This window comes from Lates calcarifer, linkage group LG10, assembly GCF_001640805.2.
Source record: "Lates calcarifer isolate ASB-BC8 linkage group LG10, TLL_Latcal_v3, whole genome shotgun sequence".
Classification (NCBI taxonomy): domain Eukaryota; kingdom Metazoa; phylum Chordata; class Actinopteri; family Centropomidae; genus Lates; species Lates calcarifer.
The window spans coordinates 26,897,518-26,922,039 of NC_066842.1; the positions used below are offsets into that span (position 1 = coordinate 26,897,518).

The window sequence follows — 24,522 nt, forward strand, 5'->3', positions numbered from 1 at the left end:
GACAAAGGTAATGCACAAAAATTGAATTATCTAGTTAGTTATAGTTCTCCCTCACTGGAAAAAAAATCCATGAAAATGCACAATCTTCCTTTGAGCAGTCTTAACTGCTGGACTATGAAATCCTGCTGTTCTGCTCAGTAAAGCTCAAACATCCAAGTCAAGGGACAAAAAGAAAACCATGTTTTTTAGAGGAGGAAAACTTGAAGATAAACTGAATTCTCTAAATATGGGAAACAACTATTATCAATAACGTTTAAAAAAAAGATTTCACAAGAAAGAAAGAAATGCCTGTAACAGTGGAAAGGAGTGATGAAAAAGTATTGTACTAAGTACAATTTTGAGGTACAGTAACTAAATAATATTTTTTCTTCTTCTTCATTTAAGGGGGAATTGTTGTCTGTAGTTACTAGTTGCTAATAAGAGAAAGAGTTTTGTCTTGTGAGATATGTTAAGGTTAAACCATACAATAATTATAGTTTAAATAAGAACCACCCCAACCTGTAACACTAAAATGGGCTTCAACTCCAACTTATCTGTTATAATAATAATCCAATATGTGTAACAAAGCAGCCTGTCAAAGGGCCATTCTGCCTTATAAGTGCTCTTTCATTTCACAATTCACTCCATCTTAATGCTAATACTTTTGTACTTTTAATCGAATATAATTTTAAATGCTGGACTTTTACTTGTAATGGAGGATTTTCAGTTTGTGGTATTAGTACTTTAACTGATTAAAACACTTTGTCCATGAGTGGTGCCAACAAAATATCTGAAATATAATTAGGAGTCATTTCTTATGCATGTTTTGGTGCCCCCTGGTGGTCAGAGGTGAATTAAGCAGCCTTGCACTGCTGATGACTGCAAAGCAAACATCACCTGATAGTCTTAAAGATGACATTTTCTGGTATGAGGTTCAGTCACTTTGATGCTTTATTGCATTTATGCTTGCCAGCATTTAGCATAATCACCTGAACCATTCAATATTCTGACAACTCATGTACGTTTTTAACAGTTTGAAGCTCACCTTTGTGAAACTGCAGATTTCCTGACTGTGGTGAGTTTCTTAGTGTGGGAGGTTAGACTGTGTTCCTGTCTGTTCAGACTTCTTTACGTTCACTACAGTAGTGACTCAATGTGGAACAGGATGTGTGTGTCGAAGTTCATGAGCAAAAACTGTGTGCACAGTAAGCAAGAAAAAGTGACGTTTGTGCACACATGCATGAGTGGAAAAGAGAAAGTGGGTTATATGCAGACGTGCATCTATAAGAGAAATCTGGCGGTGGTTCGTGTGTGTGCGTATGTCCACACCTTTAGTATCTTCACCCTGCATTCTCTGATTTATGGTGCCATGTACCAACACCTTCCTCCTCTGGTACCAACTCTTCAGCTGGCACTGGATGATTTATACAGATTTTCTTACTCCAATAGGATTTATCTTTTTCTTGTATACTTTTGTTGTTGTTGTTGTTACTGACACATTTAAGTCCACGATTCTTTCTATCATTTACCAGTGTTCAGTCACTTCACCGTTGATAGGCGAAGGGAAACTGTAGGAACAGTAAACGATGATCAGAGCTTGACTCTTTGTACCACTTTCCATTTATATCAACATTTTACCGAAGCCTACAAAATGGACTCCGTCTCTCAGACCCTGCAAGGTAAGATGAACCGACTTCAACAACAACATCAGTGCTCTTTTATCTTAGTGACAGTTTGAAGAAGTTTTGAAGAAATGAGAATGAAGCAGTAAAACAGCTCATCTTCAGAGCTGAAAGCCTACTGGTTTTTAAAGGAGCAGTGTGAAACAGTGTGTGTTTTACCCCATGTGCTACCAATCATGTATTTACAGTCAGTGTATTCATCTCCACCTGGTAAAAACTGACAGGAAGGTTATAATGTTCAGTTTGTGTTGAAACTGTTTCAGGGAGGTGATGATTCAACTTCATGCTCATTTTGAAGGCAGTAGTTTGTGACACTGTCTAATTGTACTGCCTTATATCAACAGGCGTTTTTAATATTTCTGCCACTGAGGGTAGGTCTACTATTAGAAGAATGTTTGTTTTGTCATTTATGGTCTAAAACATGCAAATTGATCCTAAATTTGACAGCTTTAAAGCCAACAACAAAAGTGGAGGGGTCTGGTATTTTCATACTAATGTGGAACAGAAAAGCCTTAAAACAAACTGTTGACCAATTGTAGAATAAATAACTAAATACTTCATGCTCTGTTATATGTACAGTATCAGAGAGAGACCAGACATCAGTGCACCAAAGTCTGACTTCACAAACATCATTTGAACTGGTCTGCACAGTGAAGTCAAGCTTAGGTTTGCTGTTAGAAAGGTCAAAGCTGAGTGAATCAGTTACACAAAAGTAATTTATACCTAAAGGGTAGCCACCCTCAGTTAACAGCTGTGTTTCCACTGTGACACTAACTGACAATAAAATGGAAACATGACTCAATCTGTGGTTTGTTAATAATGATATGAACTAGGCTAAGAGATGGAAAAGTTTATTATATAATAATACAAATTACTATTATATAGTAGTTATATAATAATAAACATAAGGGACAGGAGAGGCTACAGATGCTATTTCTCAATGAATTGACCATCACCATTTCCACTCCAGACATCATTCCAAACTCAAAATTGCATGGTAAGACTTTTCTTTAAGTCCCTCTGTTTAGCATTTATAAGCAGTATACAAACATTTAATAAATGGTTTATAACATACCGTGACGTAGTTATTAGGCAGATATGAGGAAAGTGAACCGAAAGTATTTATTAATATACAGTATTTGTCAGTGTTCAAACTTTTCCCATGAAGACATATTTTATACAACTGTGTTTTTATGTCATAAATGATCTGTTACACTGCAGGCTCCACTCTCATCCATAGGAGGAGGAACAAAACACGTGGATCTGCCTACAGCTTCATTATAGCCAATTTATCAAATGTTTATATACTCCTTATAAATGCTAAATATGGAGACCTAATGGTAAAGTGCTGCTCAATTTATCATTTAAAGATATAGATTTGATTTAATGTGCTGCATTAAAGACAAAACACAACTGACTGAATAAAAGAAATGAACAACATCTGAAGATAAAATGTAAAAATAAAACAAAAAAAAAATCATCATGAGGTTGAATATGTTCATGATATTTATTCTTTCAATCCATGTGGTCTACGGCATGTTTTCCTTTCATGCCATTAAAGTGATCAGGCTGTAACAAATCAAGACTTTAACTGTGTTTCTAGATGTCTTATTTTGACAAGTAACAAAAAAGGTCAAATTCAGGCAGAACATAACTGACAGTGTTGGGCGTGTTTACTTTCAGTTTTTTACTTCAAGTAGATATGGCTACCTTGGCTGTTTGCCAACCAAACTAGAGAGACAAGATCCAGCACTGAAAAATGAAAGAGTTCCTGAAAGAGGAGCTGATGCCATATCATAATGCTAGATAGAGCTAATTGTGGCCCAGAATTATTTTCATAAATGTTGGTTTGACTGACAAACCTCACAATATACATCAAACCACTTGTGGCTGTTGTGGTTCCCAATCAGTGACCAACAGTTGAAACATTTTTTGTTCCTCCATTAATTGGTTCCTTTCAGAGGACCTATTACATTCACAAAGTACATAGAGAACATCAGTCTAGAGAAGTATTAATAGTACAAAATGATTAAATATGACAAAAACACTGGAATTATTTTAAAGCATAGTCTAATTTCTTATAGAGTCATCAAAGTCAGACATCTGCTTACCTTCCTGCAGAAACCTTTGACTGCTGTTAGACAAAACAAAAAAAAGTTCCATCTAGTTTTGTCACTGCATGTGTCATACCCCCTTAGTAATACTGCCAAATATGTCATGGCAACTGACAGAAATAACCTTGTTTCCATCCTGTGATATTCTCACTCCGCTCAGTCATTACACTTGACCCTGATGGGAGAGAGCAGAGAAAAACACCAGCCCCCTCCCTGACCCAGCTGCTCTGACAATAACTTCAACCTCATGAAAATACTACGCTAAAACCATGCTAACCCTGAAATGATTGAATGGCGCGTTGTGTCTAGTCTGTAGAAGCTGTCATGACAGATACATCAGTTCAGTCAGCCTGTAGTTGACAGTGATCCTGTTTGTGTCTGTGATCCTGTGAGCAGATCAGATCTCAGAGCTGCTGAAGCCTCACAGAGTCTGTGTGGTGACACCTGTTGTTATAAACCACTCCAGTCAGCCATGTGGGAGGTCGGCCAACAGGTTTGTGGTGAGTGATGGACAAAGTCCTTCATGGGACAATAAAGACTTTCTATCTAATATTATTATGCTTACTGTAGATATAAACCAGGTATAATTTGAGCTTTTATGCAACATGGATGGATTCCCTTTATATTAAATGAGTAGAAAGACACAGAGCCACAGTGACTCTCTTATTATGTGAAGCAGCAAAAATTATTATTCTTCTCAACATGGCAAAATACACTCCAGCATAACTGCAGTCCTCAGTCCTGCTGTCCACTTTTTCAAGTTAGGTGAGTGAGTGCTACCCTGATGTTAACCTCTGGTGTATTTGCTTTTGATAAATAGATAATTATAGGTATGTGCATATGTGAAGGACTGGTGTGCACAATTTTGTATTATGGTTCTGTTTAATCCAAGTTGTACCTGTGTATGTACAACTTGGCCTGTCGTTGGCAAGGCTGGATCACCAAACCAAAGTGTACACCAGACTCTCGGGTCCCCAAAAACAACAAATTCACTGTGTGTCACTTTGTGGCATTTTATTACATTTTTCCAAGAATATGTATAATATATATAAAGTACAGCATCAGGTGACACCTGCACGATGACCTTTTGTTCCTGTCTCATAATGATTGTTTTGTATCTCTCCTTCTAATCATGTCTTTCTGTCACAGGTACTGAGCCTGTGGAGAGGTTACCTGGTTATAAACAAGCAACCTGTCAGGGTAAATCATCACTCAAATGTTAAAACGCCTATTGTTGTTCTGACCACTTTAATGTGTCACATTATAAATCTGGACTGGAAGATGGGAGTGGCAGGGATGTTGCAGGGATCTCACAGTTTGATGGAAATACTTTCAATTTATAGACATCTGAAACCTGATGATGACAGTTTTAAGCAGACACGGTTTGATTTTAAGGCTCTGTTGTAAAGCCTGTTTAGCCATGCAGACAGTTTTGGTTTTATACACAGAGATTTTTAGATATCTTCCTCTTGTACTGTTAAGTTTGTAAGGACTAATTTCAGTTTTAAACCATGGTGGTGACATCTATGCATTGTGAAAATATTGTGTGTGTGTGTGTGTGTGTGTGTGTGTGTGTGTGTGTGTGTGTGTGTGTGTGTGTTTTCACATACATGTCTGTGTCAATGTGTTCAGGTGGAGAGCACATTCAGCTACCTGGAGATTTGCTCCATCAACATTCACAGCCTCACACAGGTACAGCTCAAAATAAGCTACAGCTTATGTGTTTTCACAGAAAGTTAACATCAGGCATTTATGATGTGATGTGTGTGTGTGTGTGTGTGTGTGTGTGTGTGTGTGTGTGTGTGTGTGTGTGTGTGTGTTGCAGATTGTGCTGGAGACAGACAGGCAGACTTTGTCTTTCAGTGTATCATGTGTTGAGGATCTTGAAGCTATGGTCAGTCACATTACTGCCTCATTGAAGAGGATCTTCCCTGATTCATCTCCAGGGTGGGTCTCACTCCACAGTCTGCTAAAACACACAGCAATGAGTTTTCATGTCCTTGATGCAGAATTTGACTTTCACAGCACAGCAAATGTTAGCATGATAGCATACTAAACTAGGCTAAACATCAGTATATTAGCATTGTACTGTAGACTTTATGTTAACATGGTGTTGTTAGCATTTAGCTCAAAGCACCACTGTGCTTGAGCACAGCCTCACAGAGCTGCTGTAGACTCTTAGTCTGGTCATTCAGTCTCACAGTTTATTTCTTACCCTTCAATCCTCAGAAAGCTGTTGAAGACGATTCCTCCTGATCTCCAGCAGAGACTCCTCACATTGACTGGTGTGATAGAAGAACAGTTCAATAGTCAGCCTGGTTCCTGTGGTAATGCACTTTTTCACATCTTATCAGTGTCTGTGTTGACATATAATGAGCCATTTGTTAAATTGTCATACTTTGATGAAGCTGGAGATGAGACCTTCACCCTGTGCAGTGAAGGCTAGGGTATCTTGCAGGCTTTTTCAAAAGCCAAGATCGAACTGTTTTTAAGAATGCCCTCTGCTTGACCACTCCCTCTAACATCAATGCATCCATCCATCTTCTACACGCCTTATTCTTAAGGGTTGCGGGGGGGAAACCATTCACATTCACATTCTACTGCAAGCAGTCTGTACATTTAGAATTTTAAATAACGAGTCATTACAGTTCACATTTTTATTTCTTTCCCACGTTTAAATGAGTGTTTGAATTTTGACTAAAAAGTGACAGCCATTGTATCTAGCAGAAGTGTATTTTTTGTTCTGTTTACCCAGATGGTCACTGATATATTTGCCTCTATAGGAAGCTCATGTAGATGTTTGAATGTGTGTTCCACAGGAGGATTCTCTGATACCTATGCTGCTCTTTGTGATTTCAATGAGATGCCATTTAGAGAGGAAATTCAGTGGGTAAGCCACTACTGTACTACTACTAACTACTATTACTACTGCTGCTGCTAATAATGATAATAATAATGATGATGAATCAACTTAGACTACTCTAATATGCCCTATTCCATAAAATAATTAAGTGACATTATACAGCCACTTGAAAATAACCCAATGTTGGCACTGGTGTATCCAGCTAAAGCATGGCTAACTACTTTGGCAGGATGTTGATAACATCTACTACACCCACAACTCCAAACAGTTCAACCTGCAGGACTTCAGCCACTTAGAAAGCAGGTGAGATACAGTGTAGTTGTGTCATCCAATCTTACCTCACTTCAGTCACATAATCTGCTTAAATTCCTCTCCTTGTTTCTCCTCTCCTCTGCTGTCAGAGACTTGGCATTGGCAGTTGCAGCTCTGTCTTTCAACCAGTGGTTTACCAGGATCTGCTGCAAAGAACTCAAGCTGGTAAACAGTCTAGTGTTATTAAAGAACTGTGAAATGATTTGCATTCTCGAATTCCAAGTCCACAACCCAGTTTTGTAAGGAGATAGTTCACACACTGAAAAAAAAAGTAGAAGAGTCAACATTTGAGTTAAAGGACCTTTCATCAGCACTGCTTGAAGTAAGCTATCAGATCAACAGCAATGCTCAGTCAGGAGGAGGCAAAGGGTGTTTCACATGATTTTAAACACATGAGTTAGCATGAATAATATCAGACTGGATATTTGTTTTAGACTTTGTCTGTCTCTCTGTCCTTGTCCCTTCAGTCAGTAGATGTCCAGCAGCAGTTGACTTTCTTGCTGTCCAGATCTCCCAGTCTCGAGGAGCTCTCGCTGGAGGCCAGTGGACTCAAACTGTGAGTTTGTGTGTGATTGTGTGCAGATATGTAGACAGGTAAAAGTGAACAAACACTTCCCTCAACAAGACTTATTGAGGTGCATGAAACTCTCAACTTCCACTTCTTTAGGGATGGTGCTCAGTGACTCACAGTTTAGATTTAAAATAGATGTTCCTTGGAAAGAGCTTCAAACTTGTATAGATAATTCTCGAGCTCTGTAAATGTTAAACGGGGCTTTGCACAGGTGGACTCTGGCCACAGGTGAGGTGCTCTGGACTGGCCAGATTGTTTAAAACTGGGATGTAATGATGCTGTGGTAGAGAGCCCTCAGTACTGTTAAACAAATCTATGCCATCAGCCTGTAACTTCATCGATGTAAGTCAATGTTCACTTGTGATAAAAGTTTGTGTGTTTGTGTGTCACCACTGATCCTGGGAAGATTTGCAATAAATTCCTCAGATAATGTGTGGGCAAAAATCTGTTGCTTTCAGTTGGTTGATATTTTGAATGTGTACATAGATAGACCAAGAGACAATAAACCATAAGGTTTGTCCTAACTAAGGAAACTATACCTGTGAAAGACTGAAACTGAACAGGCTGTCTCTCGGTCTAATTTAAAGTCTAAGTTATAGTTATTGATTGAGATGGAAAAGAAACCTTTTTATTCTGCTGCAGGGACTTTGCAATCAAAATGGCTGCTGCCCTGCGGGAGCACACTTCCTCTGCCCTGTGTTCCATCAACCTCACAGGCAATCCAATCGAAGACAAAGGTGAGCTTTTACATATCATATCTGAGTGGCACAAGCATGGTATTAGATTAGAGCTTCCATCTTGACACAGGCTGCAGTTGTACTGTTTCATGTCTTCCTCTGTGAAGTTCTGTCAGTTGCTATATTCATGAGCTTCAAGCATGTAGCTTAATTACAAAAAGAGGAAAAATCTGCCTTTAAGAGGAGAAGTTTCATCTTCCCCTTAAATATACTGGGGTCAGGAAAGTTAAGGTAAAGTATTTCTGATAATACAATTGCACAAGCAGGTAAGATAAACATGGCTACCAGATACAAGGATGGACCACATGTGAAACAGTGTGTTTTCTTCAGTAATACTAATAAATTCACATATCGTTAGTGCAACAGTAGACCATTTTCACAGCAGACATTTTAACTTGTCAGAGCAGGAAAAGCACTTTACATTACATTATCGCTGGCTCCATCAGTACCAGAAATATAAGTAAATGAAAAACCACGAAAAAGGTCAATAGTACAAGAAGTGGCAACTGAATTAATATCAGCTGTACATTTAAATGAACATAGCATTGGTATTTCTTTGTGTGTACAGGGTGTACTATAAAACAGCTGGTTGTTTAAGTCAATGCACACATTGGATTTCAGACATATTTTGTATGTGTGTTTTTAAAGGTGTAATAGCTCTCAGTCAAGAGCTGGGGAATCTAGCTGAGAGACTCAAGCACCTTTCTCTGTCCCGGGTCTCAATGACTGCTAGAGGTAGACACACACACCACACACACACACACACACACTCATTTTGCAGACTTGTATTCATTTGTATTAATTTCCTGGAGTCTTTCCTGGAGGGCAAAATACTGAACCCCACGTTGCCCCTGATGTGTGTATCATCGGTGTGTGAATGGGTGTGAATGTGCATAGAGCAAGTGCTGTATGAATGTGTGTGTGAATGGGTGAATGTGACGCGTAGTGTAAAGTGCTTTGAGTGGTCAATATGACTAGAAAAGCGCTATATAAGTACAAGTCCATTTACAAGTACATTTACCCAAACCCCAACCATAACCATTATTTACCCAATGACCCAAAAATCTGCATTTTCCCAGTTGGTGACACAGTTTTTGTCCCCAAATGTCTTCCTCTAACAACATGACCACTATTTGTGCTGCGGTCTGATGCATCTGTTTCCAGGTCTTGGCTGTCTGAGTCAGCTGTTATCCTCCAATCAGCTCTTCTCAGCTTCTCTGACACACCTCGATCTGTCTGGTAATCCCAGCAGCCTGGTTACTGAAGAGGCCACGGTACGCTCTGCTCTGTGTGTGTGTGTGTGTGTGTTTCATGTCAAATGGTGTGGATTGAAGACAGATGCATCATGCATACATATACAATACACATGTTATATATACATTCCCAGAAGTGGAGCTGTAATTTGAAGGTTTGGGGGAAATCACAGCAGGCTGGTACAGTTCCAGCTCAGTGACTGAGTGCTTGCAGGACACTGTGTTAAAACAACATTATGTAACTATTTAACTTAACCCACAAGAGCCCAGACCCATTTGTCCTTTTAGGAAGATTATAAATTATGGCCAATATAAAACAGACTAAATGGACCACATGTAACACATCTCTGAAGTTTTATTTTATGTATATATATATATATATATATATATATATATATATATATGTATATATACACACACACACACACACACACACACATGTATGTATACACATGTATGTATACACACATTCTTCATGAGTTAATAATAAATCAATAATGTGGAGCTTTCCACAAATTTTAAAGGGTTTTGTTCTCACACTGTGTAACTTGGGGTGAGCAGTTACCATTGCCTGTGAGAGGCGCACAACCGAGCGACAAGAATCAAGAATCATAAAGAGGCCACTGTTGTTCAGCCGCGTTAAATTGTGTTGTTTTAAAGATGGAGAAAAAAGATTAAGATTAAGTGGGAGTGCAGATAAAATATTGATTAAAAACAAAAATCCCACCTTAGCTGGCTTTAGCTACATGCTCCAGAATACTGAGTATATTCTGCACATGTGATCAGTGCAAACTATTGAGTGCTGTGAAAACGATAACTTAAAACAAAATTCAGTTTTCTTGAGGTTACAGGCACTCCACTGCAGAGTACAAGACTTCAAAGTACAATTTGAAGTAATTTTTTGCGTGAAGTATAACAGGTTTTTTCACATAATGTATTTTTACAAAAGCACTTTATCAAAAGCAGTTTTTGCAAAAATGCTAAAATTTTTCTACACTTACAAAAAGTGGATAACATGATATACAACTGTAATTATGCAATATTTAAAGGAGCAGTCCACATCGCTTACTTTCTGGGCTGAAAGTCCTGGTATCTGTTCAGGGATGTGTTCAGGGACGGACCAGTTAACACCGGCTTGTGGGAATAACATCTGTTTGACATCTGATTTATTTTTCAGCAACACTTTAACTGTGCACTCTCTGCAGCAAACCATGCCCCTGCATCCTTAACATTATTACACTATATGTATATAAATTATGTGTGTGTGTGTGTGTGTGTGTGTGTGTCTTGCAGTTTCTCTTCAAGTTCTTGTCCAGCACTAACTCTCTGTGTCATCTGGACCTCAGTGATACCAACTGCCCTCTGGACACGGTCAGTGAGAGACAGTTTATATAAATCTATCTCTCTTTGTCAGCTCGCTGTTGCAGGTCAATATGGCTTTCATCCTTTCACCAGGATATGGTAAACCTTGCTTAGCAGAAAGACTGAATGTAGAGGGCAATTTATTTAATCTTAGTTACATGTTCTTATTTAAATTGTGTAGAAATATACAGATGGTTAACAGAACATAATGGTGTATCATATGGCATTAAAATAGAGGACATTTTCAGCTATGACTGACTGTGAGATTTAATCTAGTTCCATCCTATTACTTATTTAAATTGCCTAAAAGCTAAAAGTTTATCTATTATTCTTACTAATTTATTGTTAATATAAACTATTAGTGTTGGCTGGATAAATTGTTTAACAGACTGTTTCTCTTTCTATCTAAAACAATATTAGAGCCTTTGAACGCTTGCAGTGTTTCAGAATGGTCAGTCAGATGGTGATAATCCTGTGGTTACACCTTTAATACTTATATTTAATACATTTCATTAGGCTACTGCCATATTGCAATATGGGCTAGAACTTGTTGCAGTAATTACAGTGTGTTGAGAAAAAACTTCCTTAAATGCATGCTAAACACTTCATTACTAATTTCCTTAATAATTACAACAGATACATGTATTTACATGGTTATTTGTAAAATTTGTGGCAGTGGACATATTAAAAGGGGAAAAGGGTGCACTGAGGCTGCATGTATATAGGGGCCAGATTTATGTCTTATTAATATTGTGTGTTGAGCGTCTGTTTTAGTGAGTTTGTACAAAACACTTACTTATTCATACTTTCTCTTGCAGTTATTTGTGTCCCTGTCTGCTGGATGTTGTTACAAACTGACTCACTTGAACCTGGCCAGGAACCCCTTCAGCCACAGGTCAGCTCCACTGTCACAGCTCTGTAACATCAGTGGTCCTCAGTGTGTTAGTTTTTGAGATTTAAAACCTGTGAACTTGACGTTCTCTCTGCATTACTGAGACTCATGGAACAGACTGCCACCAGGGCAGCTCAGGAGGTAGAGCGGGTTGGAAGGTTAGTGGTTTGATCCCCACCGAAGTATCCTTGAGCAAGATACTGAATTCCACTTTGCCCCAGATGTATCATAGGTGTGTGGATGGGTGTGTTAGAGCGCTTCATATATATGTAGGACAAGTGGTGTATGAATGTGTGTGTGAATGTTAGCTGTAGTATAAAGTGCTGTGAGTGGTTGGTATGACTAGAAAAGCACTATATAAGTGCAGTCCATTTACCATTCTGAGTATTGTACTACAATACTTGTAGTACTACAACTACGGTAGCAGTACTAAAGTACTTGTATATGTTCTATACATAGCTTTTCAGTGGCATTTTCTTATATTGTTTCCTACCTCTGTATTTCATGAACATTTTTTTAATCCATTATTTTCTGCACAGAGCAGTTAGTTACCATCCACACATCGTTTTCATGATGCACTGTGGGGTAATTCACTCCACAGAGCAAAATAATTCTGACTAAACATTCAGATAACACTATAGAAAACTGATACACATTTTAGTGGATGATTTCAGACACAACCAAGACCTTTTCTGGAGGAGGAAAAGCACATGTGGAACTCACAGCAGTAACAATGTCTCTGTTCCATGTTAGTTGTCTAAGTCCTGTCAATGAGCCTGCTCGCAAAAATACCAGAGCCCAGACAGACACATAGACTTAGACTTAGACTTAGACAGACTTTTATTGTCATTCAGTATGCAGCAAGTGTATACAGAACGAAATTTTGTTTGCATAGGCCTCAGTTTTTTACAGTTTCAGTGCAGTATTTGTGCAAAAATTTTGTAAGCAGAATATGAATAAATATGTATAAATATAAATATTAGATATGTACAGTAGGATTTAGCAGCAGCAGTATGGATTAAATATTAAATATATAAATATCTATATAAATGTACAACAGCAGTCTAGTGTGAGACTAGCAGCACTGAGTATTTACAGACAGAAGTTGAAAAAGAATTTGTAAGTGTTTAACAGTCATAGAAATTAATAAATCTTGTTGGTGATGTTGTGATGTCAAAAGTTGTGCAGTGAAAAAGGCAGGCAGGTAAAACAGCACAAAGAACTGTAATGTTAAGGCAGCAAAGACCATCTGGCACTGGGTGGCTGGAGTATGAGGCTAATGGAGGAAATGCAGGGCAGGTGTACAGGCAGGTGATGAGTCAGGTGACGAGCTGAGGATGACTAGTGCGTAGACTGTGACATGACTGGAAATCTGAAATGAATAATTTGGTGGAATCAAATTCTATGATCCAATCTAACACAATTTCCATGGTGTGGGTAATAAAAGTGGGCTAGAAGAAAACACAGCCTATGACTTTGTGTGTATTTGTGTGTGTGTGTGTGTGTGTGTGTGTAGAAAGGTGCGGGATGTGACGAAGACCATTCTGGAGTTCTTCAGCCAGAGCTGTGAGCTAAAATATGTCAGCCTATCTGGAACCAAACTACCTCCACAAGCCCTCAGGTGTGTTAACTCCCAATAAATACACAAATTTAATATTCACTTTCATTCATTTATTTATTTTGAGTAACATAACGTTCATTCTTCACTACATGAGGTCTGTAGTTTGTCACGTTTAATACATCTTAATAAAACAGCAGTGCTAATACTCCACCCTGTATCAATGTGCTTTAGTGAGGATAACAGTGCATATGCACATTTGTGTTTGCTAACTTAGCTACCAAGGCAGCTAGTGGCTAAATAAACTGTTGTTGGTCATGTGTGCTTAGTGATATCAAACAACAGAAAAACAGCTATTGGAAACATTAGCATACACTGTGTTTTATACAAGCAGCAACCATAGTCTGACCCTCATGCAGACATATGTCTGACAACACAGACTTCCTTTTAAGCCAACAAATGACTATTTTCTTTGCATTCATAGTACTATTATCTGTCCACATACACCCGACACATGTTTCATTTCACATTTCAGCAAACTACACTCAACTGGGGGTTTGTGGTTCCTGAGTCTGTTGAAGGGGTGAGAGCTGCCAAAGCAGTTGTGCTCTAACATGTATTTTTATTTCATATATTTCAAATGTTTTGTTTGGCAACTAGGTACTTACTACAGGGTCTTGCAACCAACAATCATCTCTTTGGGCTGGAGCTGGACCTCAGTAGCTGTGAGGTACAGTGCACACACACACACACACACACACACACATATGCAAAAGCACCTTTTTCATTTGTAACGATGGGTAGCAGAAGCCACAGTATACAAATTATTGTGTGCTTGTATGTATGTGTGTGTGTGTGTGTGTGTGTAGCTACGTTCAGCGGGAGCCCAGGTAATACAGGAGCACATCTCTGAAGCTAGAGCGATCAAAACTCTGGATATCTCTGACAATGGTATTCAACACACACACACACACACACACACACACACACATCACATCATACAATTTTCACAATAATCCTCCAATTCCAATTCAGGACATTATCCTGCAATTAGCCTTAGATGGTAAACTGGCAGAACTGACCTGCTGCAGCTCCATGGTTTAACTCCGGTGATAGCCCATTCACCTGTTAAATCACCTCTGTGCTGGGCAAAACTAGTGTTACTGTTAATGACTGATATTGTGCTGTGCAAGACTAACTTTGTTGCAAGCAATGTCCCATTAAGTTTTTTGAAATAAGATTAAAAAAAAAGAACATATATATACTAAAGTATAACTATACTAAAGTTTCTGTAAAGTCACTAAACTCTATTTAGATGTTCACTCTCAAACCTCAAAGACAGCCAGTTTTGTTTAGCACAATGAGTGTGGACAGGGGGGAAACCACAGTATAAAATGTTGCATCTCATTCGTTTAATCCACATGAAAAATGAAGTGTATAAACAGCAAGCTGTGGTTTTACAGGTGGTTATGAGCTGGACTGTTACTCAGCTAGGAGCAGTGACCTCCTGGAGTCTTTGGTTGTCTGACAGCCAGAGGCGCCATTATCATTTATTTGCAATGAAAGGCCTTTAACATACAAACTGAACCAGGCGATAAAGTTAATTCATAAAATGTAGCCTCCTTTAGTTTGCCTCTATTAAAACACCTTTGACATTGTGGAGGGATGTTGCCCAAATTCGGTTATGGAAAGTCGAATGTTAAGGCTACAGGTTATTGAGGGAGAGCACATTTAGTTGTTTTTATTAGCAGATGAAAGAACACATACTTACAATTTTACAATTTGATTAACACATCTCACTGAAATATGGATATACTTTTCATTTTTGAAATATTTAATGAATGATTGTTAATGACTATTTCAAACACCCATTTTTGTCTTAATGTTGACATGATAATCTCTGTGCTGCTCCCTCTCTCCCCCTCCTCGTCCCCTGTTGGGCTGTAGGCTTTGAGAATGACATGGTGACTCTGGTTCTGTCTGTCGGTCGATGTCACTGTCTTCAACGCCTCGCGCTGGGGAGAAACTTTGCCATGAAGTCCAGGTCTGGGGAAAATAATACAAAGCCATGTTGTACATGCTCCATTGTACATGATCCTTTTACTCTACCACCTCATCTTCTACCTACAGACAGGTGACAAATGAATTTCCACAAAAAAATGAGTGGAGAACCAGAAAAGCAGTGCCCCCATCCATAGAGCATGAGGGGTCACTGATTGGTTTGATAAGTATGAAAATGATGTGTATTATATGCTGTGGCCTCCATAGTCAACATATCACAGCTATATTGAAATCTATGGGGGTGTATGGCCTGACATGTTAGACAGCGCTCTAAACCACCATCATCATGACAGAGTTCAGAGACTTGCAGAATCAGCACCTCACTATGGTTTTCACTTTAATTTGTCACCTGTCTGTAGATATACAGTACTGTGTGAAAGATTTAGGTGCTAAAGGTAAAGTTAGGTCAAAAATAATCAGCTGATTAATTTTTATTCATGCACAGTGCAGCAAACAGACAAAACCTAAATCAGATTAGTATTTCTTATTATACCCCTCCCCCCTCCTACCTGTACTTAAGTAGTTTGTTCGAGCATCTTGGAGAAGTTCCTTCAGTTCCTCTGTGGACTCAGGTTGTCTCAGTGTCCTCTGTCTCTTCATGTAATCCCAGACTGACTCCATGATGTTGAGATCAGGACTCCTTGTTCTGATCAGACACCTCCCTGATGCTACAGATGAAGGATCAGACTAAAAACATCTGAAGTGCCTAAAACTTTTGCACAGTACTATATATGCATAAACCTTTGCACACAGACAGCTGGAGATAACTGAATTGTCATGTAGCCACAAATTGAAAACTTATACTTATAAATTCACTAGAAATAAATAATATGCACTGCATATGTGAAATCTACTGTTGATACACAAGGCCCAAGTGACATAATGCCTAATGAAGTAGTGGGAGAAAAAAGTCTTTGAACGTTGATGCATTCATCTAGGTCTCAGTGTGCTTCAGACAAAGTGCTTCTTAGACTGTATGAAAGTGTCAACTATAATCACCACTTGTATGATTCATCACATCAAGACTGCAAAAATACAAAAGATGCAGAGTTCTTGGAGAGAGCTCAGTGACTCAGTGGGATGCAGCCAGGAGGAGGCTATGACAGCAGGCTTTTCATCCTGCATGTGTGGCCATGTGGCGACATGCCTAACTGGCTTTCTCAGTCTAACATTGTAGGTTTACCTAAATGTTCAAAAGATAATTTTTCCGTCCTCCTTTTGCTCATTTCATGATATCGTCCTTTCTCGTCTATGTCATATTCCTTGTTTTCTTTGTTTGATATGTGCTCTCTCTGATATGTACTCTCAGAGCTCTCACTGATGTTCTCCATCGTATAGCTCAGCTCATTCAGGATGAAGAGTGTGTGAGTGACACCTCCTTTCATTTCATTCACTTTCAGTGTCAGTAATACTAGGATCCTCATTTCAATAAATGATGGATATACAGTGTCATTTCTGTACTTATTTACTTCTCTATCTCAACGTTGTTGTTGTTGTTGTTTTTGTTTGTTTGTTTGTTTTTTGCAAATGCCAGACAGAATAGAATACTGCAGTGCAATATACTTGTATATACATTTGTTATGACTTACAGTATTAGTGGTGGTGTACATGTGTTTGATGCAGGTGTGTGTGTGTGTGTGTGTGTGTGTGTGTGTGTGTGTGTGTGTGCAGCCCTTGCAGTCTCTATCAGTGTGTGACTCCAAGCTAAAGACAGGGATGCACATTCTGCTGAGCGCTCTGGGTGGCAATGCTTCTTTGGCTGAACTGGACATCAGTGGAAACAACATCGGAGACACTGGAGCCAAAATGCTGGCTAAAGCCCTGATGAATAACACCAGACTGAGGTACACACAACCATGCATACACTAGCCTAGGTGTTGGATACAATAATCAGGGGCACAGTAACTGACTTGTCATCACATTTTCTCATATTAAAAAGTGAATAAAAAGTGAATTACAGAAAAATGCCATCCTAAGAACCATAGACAGTATCATGGTTGCATCTGTTTCTGTAACACATCATAATGCAAATTGTTCCACTATATGTGAACACAGCATTACATTAGAACATATTTTGTTCTACAACCCAAACATTATTTATCTCTATATATCTGTATAAACATATTTTTTCACTGTAAGCTGCTCCACTGTTTGCCACTAGATGTCACCATTTCATCATTTGAAACTAACATTCAGTATTTGACTGGCTGCAACTGTTTGTTGTATTTGATGTTGCATAGTGCAACCAGACTTTGAGGGAGCTTCCCTGACCTGACCTCTCTCTATTTTGTAGGACTCTAACATGGGACAGAAACAATGTAACTGCGAGGGGTTTCCAAGATGTGGCTGATGCCTTAGAAAGGTCACACACACACACACACACTTGCATGCATACATGTAAACAACTACTAATAGCTGCTTAGATAATTCTGAAAAATCCTGAAAAAAAATTGTCCTAATTGCATGTTGTTCACAGTACTGTCATGTCATGGGAGGCTTTGGCTACAGATGTCAGATAACACAGTTGAAAGTCACCAGTGAGAGCTAACTATCTAAATTTGATATCAACATTTTTGCTAACTTACACTTTCAAGGCCTGCAGTGCTAATTGCAATCTAGACACTGGATCAAACCCATAATATAATAACCACAATGCAATCAGTAAATTACAGTTCAGTTTCTCAGAAGTCCTGAAATACGATATTTTTTTATGTTGTGCACTCAACAAAAAATGATTTCTCAGGACATCAGGGGCTCTGTAGTAAACAAGCAGGTGTTTAGGAGATGTAATGTTTAGTATGTTAACTGTCTTAATTCAGTGTGCTAGCATACTAAAATTTGCTAAATAGCACTAAGCACAAAGTACAGATGTATTGGGAATGTTGTTAGTTTTTCAAGTATTTGGTCATAAATCAACTGGAGAAGCAGAAATTTTAATCTGATACTGGAGCTAGATGAAAAGTCAGAGGATCACCAAAGTTATTACAGTTCATCCTGAGGGGAACTTGCATGTGTATATATCCAGTAGTTATTGAGATATTTCTGTATGGACCAAAATGGTGGAAGTCCAACACTGCCATCTCAACAGCCATGCTGCCATGAAGACTAAAAGTCTAAAGGAAGTGTGTTTTACTGCACAGTATGCACGGCAGATTAATCCCATTTGGATAGATGTGAATTTTGATGTCAGGGTTCTGTGTTGGACAGGAACTTTACTTTGCAGCAGGTGTCTCTCCCTCTGGCTGACATCACACAGAGTTACCGCAACAACCCCGACAGAACAAAGGAGGCCCTGCACAAGGTCAGTGAGTATAATCTGAAAAATATTTTAAAATGTAAATGATTATACAGTACATTTGTCATTTCTCACATCTTGTTTTCTTTCACATGCCGTCTTTCTGTGTGAATGTGAACAGATTCAGCAATGTTTAGACAGAAACAACCAGAGACAGTCTGACACAGTGGAACTTCAACAAGTGTTAAGAACCCAACAATCTGAAAAGGTAAGAGGAATAATAGAAATATAACATATGTAGTTACAGGTCAGTTAACAGCAATAATACAAATACTGTTAGTGACTGCCTGAGGCTGTTAGTAGGAGACACTTTGTTCTAGATTTGACTTAAATTTCAATCAAAATTTGAGATTGACAAAACTTTCCAAAACTGTATTCATTGTTTCCACAGAGTGATATTTTCATCAGAATAAAAGAGAAGTCTTGTTAGAGTAATCACTGAAATTGAGATTATTATAACTGGTTATATTTTGAAAATGTTTAGTACTGTATGTGCAGGAACAGTTATGGGTCTACTCATAAATGTGTTTTCATTGTTGTTTCGGGAATACTACACATCCTCATAGTACAGAATATAGTTGGAAAATTATGAATACCATGCAGGGAACACTGCATGGGAATGGGAATTAATGAAATTGCACACACACTTAGCAGAACCAAAGCAGGTGGAGGGTGGTGTGTACAGCAATAACAATGGCCAGCAGGACTCTAGTAAATTCATTTACCAATAAATATATGGTAAATTAAATTAATCCTATCATATCAAAGATGAGCTCTAACTGAAAGTTTGTCTTTATTAAAAAACATACATATATATATATTAGTTCTGGATACCACCAGTTTTTGTCCAGGTCTGTATCTTCAGCTCTGTTGTCCTCACTTTTAGCTGGTCCAAGGTATGTGTCGACAGCTGGAAGACAGCCTTCAACGTTTAAACCACTTCAGCAGTCAGGAAGTCCAGGCTGACATCCTGACAACACATGAGGTGCTGCACAACGCCAGGGAGTCCATCAAGGTACAGGCTGCTCAGATGGGTTTGGAAAACCACTGAGGATCATATCATTATCAGCCAACATAATCACAACCAAACTATATGATTAAATCTAATGCAGTCTAATACAACACAACAACTGAGCCATAAATTCTACCTTTACAAAGAAAATAATGTTCACTTTGACACTGTCAGACAGGTGTTAATTTTGCAATATGTTTATTATTATGCAGATGTGTTGAATGGGACTGCATTGTTCTGGTGTCTCTAATGTTCTGCCTGCTACTTTTGCAAACAGAGACACATTTCTATATAATGCAGCCCAAAACAACACTACCAACACTCTGAGCTTTATAGATATATGGCAGAACTGTTTCACTGGATTACATTAGATTGTATAGGCATACTTAATAAAGTGACCAGGAAGTGTAAATGATGCCACTAATGTTTTGTTGGCTTTCCAGCTGCTCCCCTCTTTGTATGAGGCAGGCAGGAAAAGTGCCTCTGATGGAGACTTGGTGAACAGCATCCTCACTAACGCTGCTATGGCACTGACCAATGAGTTCACTCAAAGCATACAGGTACACATTTAAATACACCCACTGAGCACCCTATCACACAAGCCAAATCACAGCACAGCTAACTGTTAAGTGATAAAGATTTCATATGTATGCCAGTTTTGTAAAATTGTAGTATGTGGACAACCCTCTAATAATGTGCCTCAAAGACAGGAGTTAACAGCAAGTTAGTGAAACAGTAATACTTTTCTATCTCTGACATTGTTTTGTGATATGAGTGGCAAGTTTAAAACCTGCTCCCATGAAAATCAAGTTTTTAACTTTATTAACATGTCCACATGGTGATGGGAACTGCAGGGACAGTGCAAGGGGCAAAATTGTATGTAGCCTGAAACTCAAAACCCAGGGACTGTGGCGTTTGGACATTGAGAAGACAAAGTTCAGAGAGACCTGAGTAAGACAAATCAAATCCCCCCGGAAGCTGCAGGAAAGAAGAACCTAAAAGACAAGATCCCTGATAGTGACACTGAGAAAGCAACTCCTTCAATTACACAGCATTAAGTAGTGAGCAACTCTCTTTGTAACTGTTGCACACTTTTAGCATATACCTGGAAATGTACCTAGCTACTGAAATGTAACAGCACATCATTATTGCAGAATGATTATAATTGAACATCATTAACATATACCCAAATCCCTGGGACATGAAAGTTTCGCTCTGTGTTTTCCAGGAGATGGCTCAAGGCCTGATGAGGTGTGCAGAGGCAGTGTGTCCACGGGTGGTGCAGCGGTCAAGTGTGTGCGAGTGTCTGTCAGAGTCTGTGTCCAAAAGATGCAGACAAACACACACATTCCTGAGAAGCACTCTGGTGGAGAGCACAGGGCAGATCATCATCAACAGACTGCGGTAATAACACTTGTGGAGAGCAGTGTCATTTCAGTCTGTTTACTGAACCTCATTCACACTGTATAATCTCCATAGATGCAGAATGATGTGATTGACTGTGAGGAACAGTTTGCAGGACATCTTGGATAGAAACTGTTTCTCTGGTAAAACCAGGAACTATGGAATAATAATCTGCACATTATATCAACAGATTCACTTACCGTCTTACATGTAATCAGGATTAGAGACGTTGTCTAGACAAGGGTCTGCGAACGGAGCTTCCTTTCTCACTGTAAACCTAAAACATTTAATACTAAAAAAAGGTTCCGGCAGCCTGTACTCGAAATGTGTTGCTAATATTTAGTCCACCTCATTTACATAGAAGGAGCAAGAAATAATATAAACACAGAACAATATAATGCCATTCAATACAACAACTGATAAATCATCAAGAATAATAAGATAATAAGAAGAATTCATTTTTATCAATAACAGGACTCTTGGACTTTTGGAAATTTAAGTGAAAACATTTCAGATATGAGCTTTGTTTTGCTTGTAACCAGCAAATTAGGCTGTGCAGTGCAGTAAGCCATTCTGTTTTGATAAGATTTCTTTATTATTTAAATTTATAGTGTGTATGGTGAGTGATATTCTTGTTCCTAGATGACAAAACTTCACACAAGGTTCTATGTAGAGTCTTGGCTAACCAGGTCATTAACCTACACACTTAAGTAGCATATGCTAAGAGTTAAGCCACCACCTCAACTGGGCACCGGTAATATAGCTTTTGCCACCACAGTGGCCTTCAATGAGTCCAGTATTCTCAACAACTATTGGATTTTCATGAAACTTTGTCCAGATATTCATGTTCCCCAAATGATGCCTCAGAATGACTTTGGTGGTTCCCTAGAGTTTCCTCTAGTGTCGCTTGCAGCTCAGAGTTCTCACTTATCTAGTGAATCTCTTGACAACTAGTGGATGGATTGAGACAAAACTTGGTACAGACATTCATGATCCCCACAGGATTAATACCACTGACTTTAGTGCTTGACCTAGGACTGATTCTCTGACTAGCACCACTCTCAGGTCAAGATACTTTACCAGATATATGCTAAATAAATGGTATTCCTGTTAGCATTCATTCAACTTTATGTTTAGTGCTGATGGGTTGTGTTAGCATGTTACTCACTCAAAGCACTGCTGCTGAATTGAGATTGTCTAGGTAAAGGTGTTGAAGTCCAAATAAGATATTTTTTATTACTGTAAATAACAAATAAATTGATTCATTAAATTATTATTGATTTAGCTTTTTTGTTTTCTGTCTTCATCCATCCAGTGAACTAAGACAAACAATGAGTGTCTCTTTGGCTGAAAGCATCATCGAACAAGTACAACAAGATCTGACAATGGCACAGAACAAAATGGTAAATGTGTGCATGTGTGTGTGTCATGACATGTTGATGATTACTGTCCTCCATATAGTGTTTAATATAGTGTTGAATCTATCTCTACTGACCTCAGTTGCTGTTGTTGCAGTGGGTAGCCCTGTTTCCTAGAAATTATGTGTCTGTACAACTACATTGCTCTCACAGCACCTGGTTAAAGTGAAGGAAAGATGCTGGTCTGGTTTGATACAGAAAATCATTGAGTTTAATTATGTTTACACAAAAACTACATCTTTCCCTAACCTTAACCAAAGCACTTTTGTTGCCTAAACTTAACTACAGACGAGACTCTGGATGTGAATCTCAGTCTGTGATGTAACAGTCATGTGCTTTGAACACCTGTCATCCACCCCCACGACCTTTTGGTGATTCTGCAGCTGTTAATTTATTAAGAACTGCCTAATCCAGGCAGTGATTACATTCCCTAGAAAATATATTTCATGTTTGCAGTTTAGATATATCAAAATAGAATTTCTATGATGTGGCAGTGGGCATTGCAACAGGAACAAACACTACTGGGATGTTTTGGGAAATATCTTTCATTGCTGTCTTATGCAGAATCAGATGGAAAAACTAATCAGTTTCATATCTGTAGGTCCACAGTCCAGGATGTGTTTAGCTTAGCTTAGCACAAAGACCTGAAATAGGAGAAAACTGCTAGCTCCATCAGGAGGACCTTCCAGTAAATCCAGTTCTTAGTGTCACTCTGTATAAGATGGTTGACAAGCATAGCTCCTTGAATGTTGTGCTGTTAAACTTCCCTATTCTTTTTACTCGTCACTATAGTTACATAGTATTGTTAGTGATATTTTCCTTGTATATTATAAGAAACATTATCTGGTATTATTTTTGTTCATGCACTGTTTTTCTTTGTTTGTTGTTTAGAATTGCCTTATGAAAGAAAATTCTTGCAATCCTCTTAAAGCCAGCATCCCAGAGCTCCGTCTAGTTGACACTGACTTCCCAACTGATGATGTAAGGGACACACACCCCTTTATCTCTCTACTCATTCTGTTATTCATGCATTCATTTATGTGTTGGATTTTCCTTTTTTGTTCTACCGCTTACATTTACTCTGTCCATCACCAGTACAGTCCGGCATTTTGGAGAAACAGTTTCCACTCCAAGAGCCTGAGGCCTGCCCCTTCAATTAAGAGTAAGACACTTTGACTGTTAATATGAAATCCATATCCCTCCTTCTCTCTGAATCTGAGCACAATAAGAAACTACACAGTGAATATCCAGGACTAAAAATTACTTGGTTCATAGAATAATTTTGATAACTGGCATAAATAACCAAAAAAAAAGTGTTGATATATGTTATCAAAGACTATTTAGACACCCAACAGATGCTGTGTTTAAGTCCACCTGATGTATGTTCATTCTCCTTTTACCTCTGATTTGGTCTTACCAACTACTGAGAAAAATATCTCACTCTCCACTGTGTTTGACAGTTACTCTCTAACTTTGTCTGACAGCTGTTTGGTGCTGAGCAGGAAATGTAGAGTGGGTTTATCAGAGCTTTTCACTGAAAACTGCTGGAAAGAGGTTCACATTACATTTAGTGATGTAATCCATTGTTAATACAAACACATTGATGAGAGCAGCTTTAAGTATACTCATTTATCTTCAGTGAAATACATAACTGTATTAAACCCAAGCATTACCTCGTTTTGTATAGATTGTCCATGTCCTGACAAGCGATACTGTATATGTTTAACTGTATTAGGCTACATTGTGTGCAGTGTGCAGCTAAGAGGTAGCATGCAAAGCTAGCTAGGTTTGCTGAAACTATGTCCAATGTAGCATCACAACTGTATAAAAAAGAGAGTTGAAGGGACAAGGAGAAGTGTGAATTAAGTATGTGTACATATGTCTGTACCAAAACACAGCTACTGGTCTTCTGCAAACACTTGTGTGTTTTGACCCTAACCGACCTGACCTGAGTAGTCACCTGTATGTTAAATTTCTGCTGTTACAGTAACTTGAATGTTGGTGGCAGG

The 24,522-nt window shown here is 38.5% G+C and overlaps 1 protein-coding gene across 3 annotated transcripts in view; it reads left to right on the forward strand.

Annotated features, from left to right (window-relative positions):
• Positions 1 to 1,209: 1,209 nt before the first annotated feature.
• The window catches only part of carmil2 (capping protein regulator and myosin 1 linker 2), a 53,205-nt gene continuing 29,892 nt past the window's right edge, over positions 1,210 to 24,522 (forward strand). For 2 of the 3 annotated variants that reach the window (XM_051073651.1, XM_051073652.1), the window contains exons 1-30: positions 1,210 to 1,658; positions 4,172 to 4,275; positions 4,925 to 4,975; positions 5,408 to 5,467; positions 5,601 to 5,722; positions 6,005 to 6,102; positions 6,595 to 6,665; positions 6,868 to 6,941; positions 7,040 to 7,115; positions 7,418 to 7,506; positions 8,164 to 8,258; positions 8,907 to 8,993; positions 9,423 to 9,532; positions 10,805 to 10,882; positions 11,692 to 11,768; positions 13,282 to 13,386; positions 13,984 to 14,053; positions 14,193 to 14,274; positions 15,271 to 15,367; positions 16,694 to 16,748; positions 17,056 to 17,228; positions 17,678 to 17,746; positions 18,592 to 18,685; positions 18,801 to 18,887; positions 19,566 to 19,694; positions 20,135 to 20,251; positions 20,920 to 21,095; positions 22,411 to 22,498; positions 23,405 to 23,494; positions 23,609 to 23,675. In XM_051073651.1, the coding sequence (XP_050929608.1) occupies positions 1,631 to 1,658; positions 4,172 to 4,275; positions 4,925 to 4,975; positions 5,408 to 5,467; positions 5,601 to 5,722; positions 6,005 to 6,102; positions 6,595 to 6,665; positions 6,868 to 6,941; positions 7,040 to 7,115; positions 7,418 to 7,506; positions 8,164 to 8,258; positions 8,907 to 8,993; positions 9,423 to 9,532; positions 10,805 to 10,882; positions 11,692 to 11,768; positions 13,282 to 13,386; positions 13,984 to 14,053; positions 14,193 to 14,274; positions 15,271 to 15,367; positions 16,694 to 16,748; positions 17,056 to 17,228; positions 17,678 to 17,746; positions 18,592 to 18,685; positions 18,801 to 18,887; positions 19,566 to 19,694; positions 20,135 to 20,251; positions 20,920 to 21,095; positions 22,411 to 22,498; positions 23,405 to 23,494; positions 23,609 to 23,675 (2,719 nt within the window). In that variant the 5' untranslated portion in view covers positions 1,210 to 1,630. The remainder of the gene's footprint in view (positions 1,659 to 4,171; positions 4,276 to 4,924; positions 4,976 to 5,407; positions 5,468 to 5,600; positions 5,723 to 6,004; positions 6,103 to 6,594; positions 6,666 to 6,867; positions 6,942 to 7,039; positions 7,116 to 7,417; positions 7,507 to 8,163; positions 8,259 to 8,906; positions 8,994 to 9,422; positions 9,533 to 10,804; positions 10,883 to 11,691; positions 11,769 to 13,281; positions 13,387 to 13,983; positions 14,054 to 14,192; positions 14,275 to 15,270; positions 15,368 to 16,693; positions 16,749 to 17,055; positions 17,229 to 17,677; positions 17,747 to 18,591; positions 18,686 to 18,800; positions 18,888 to 19,565; positions 19,695 to 20,134; positions 20,252 to 20,919; positions 21,096 to 22,410; positions 22,499 to 23,404; positions 23,495 to 23,608; positions 23,676 to 24,522) is intronic. The other variant, XM_051073650.1, reaches the window with a different exon arrangement.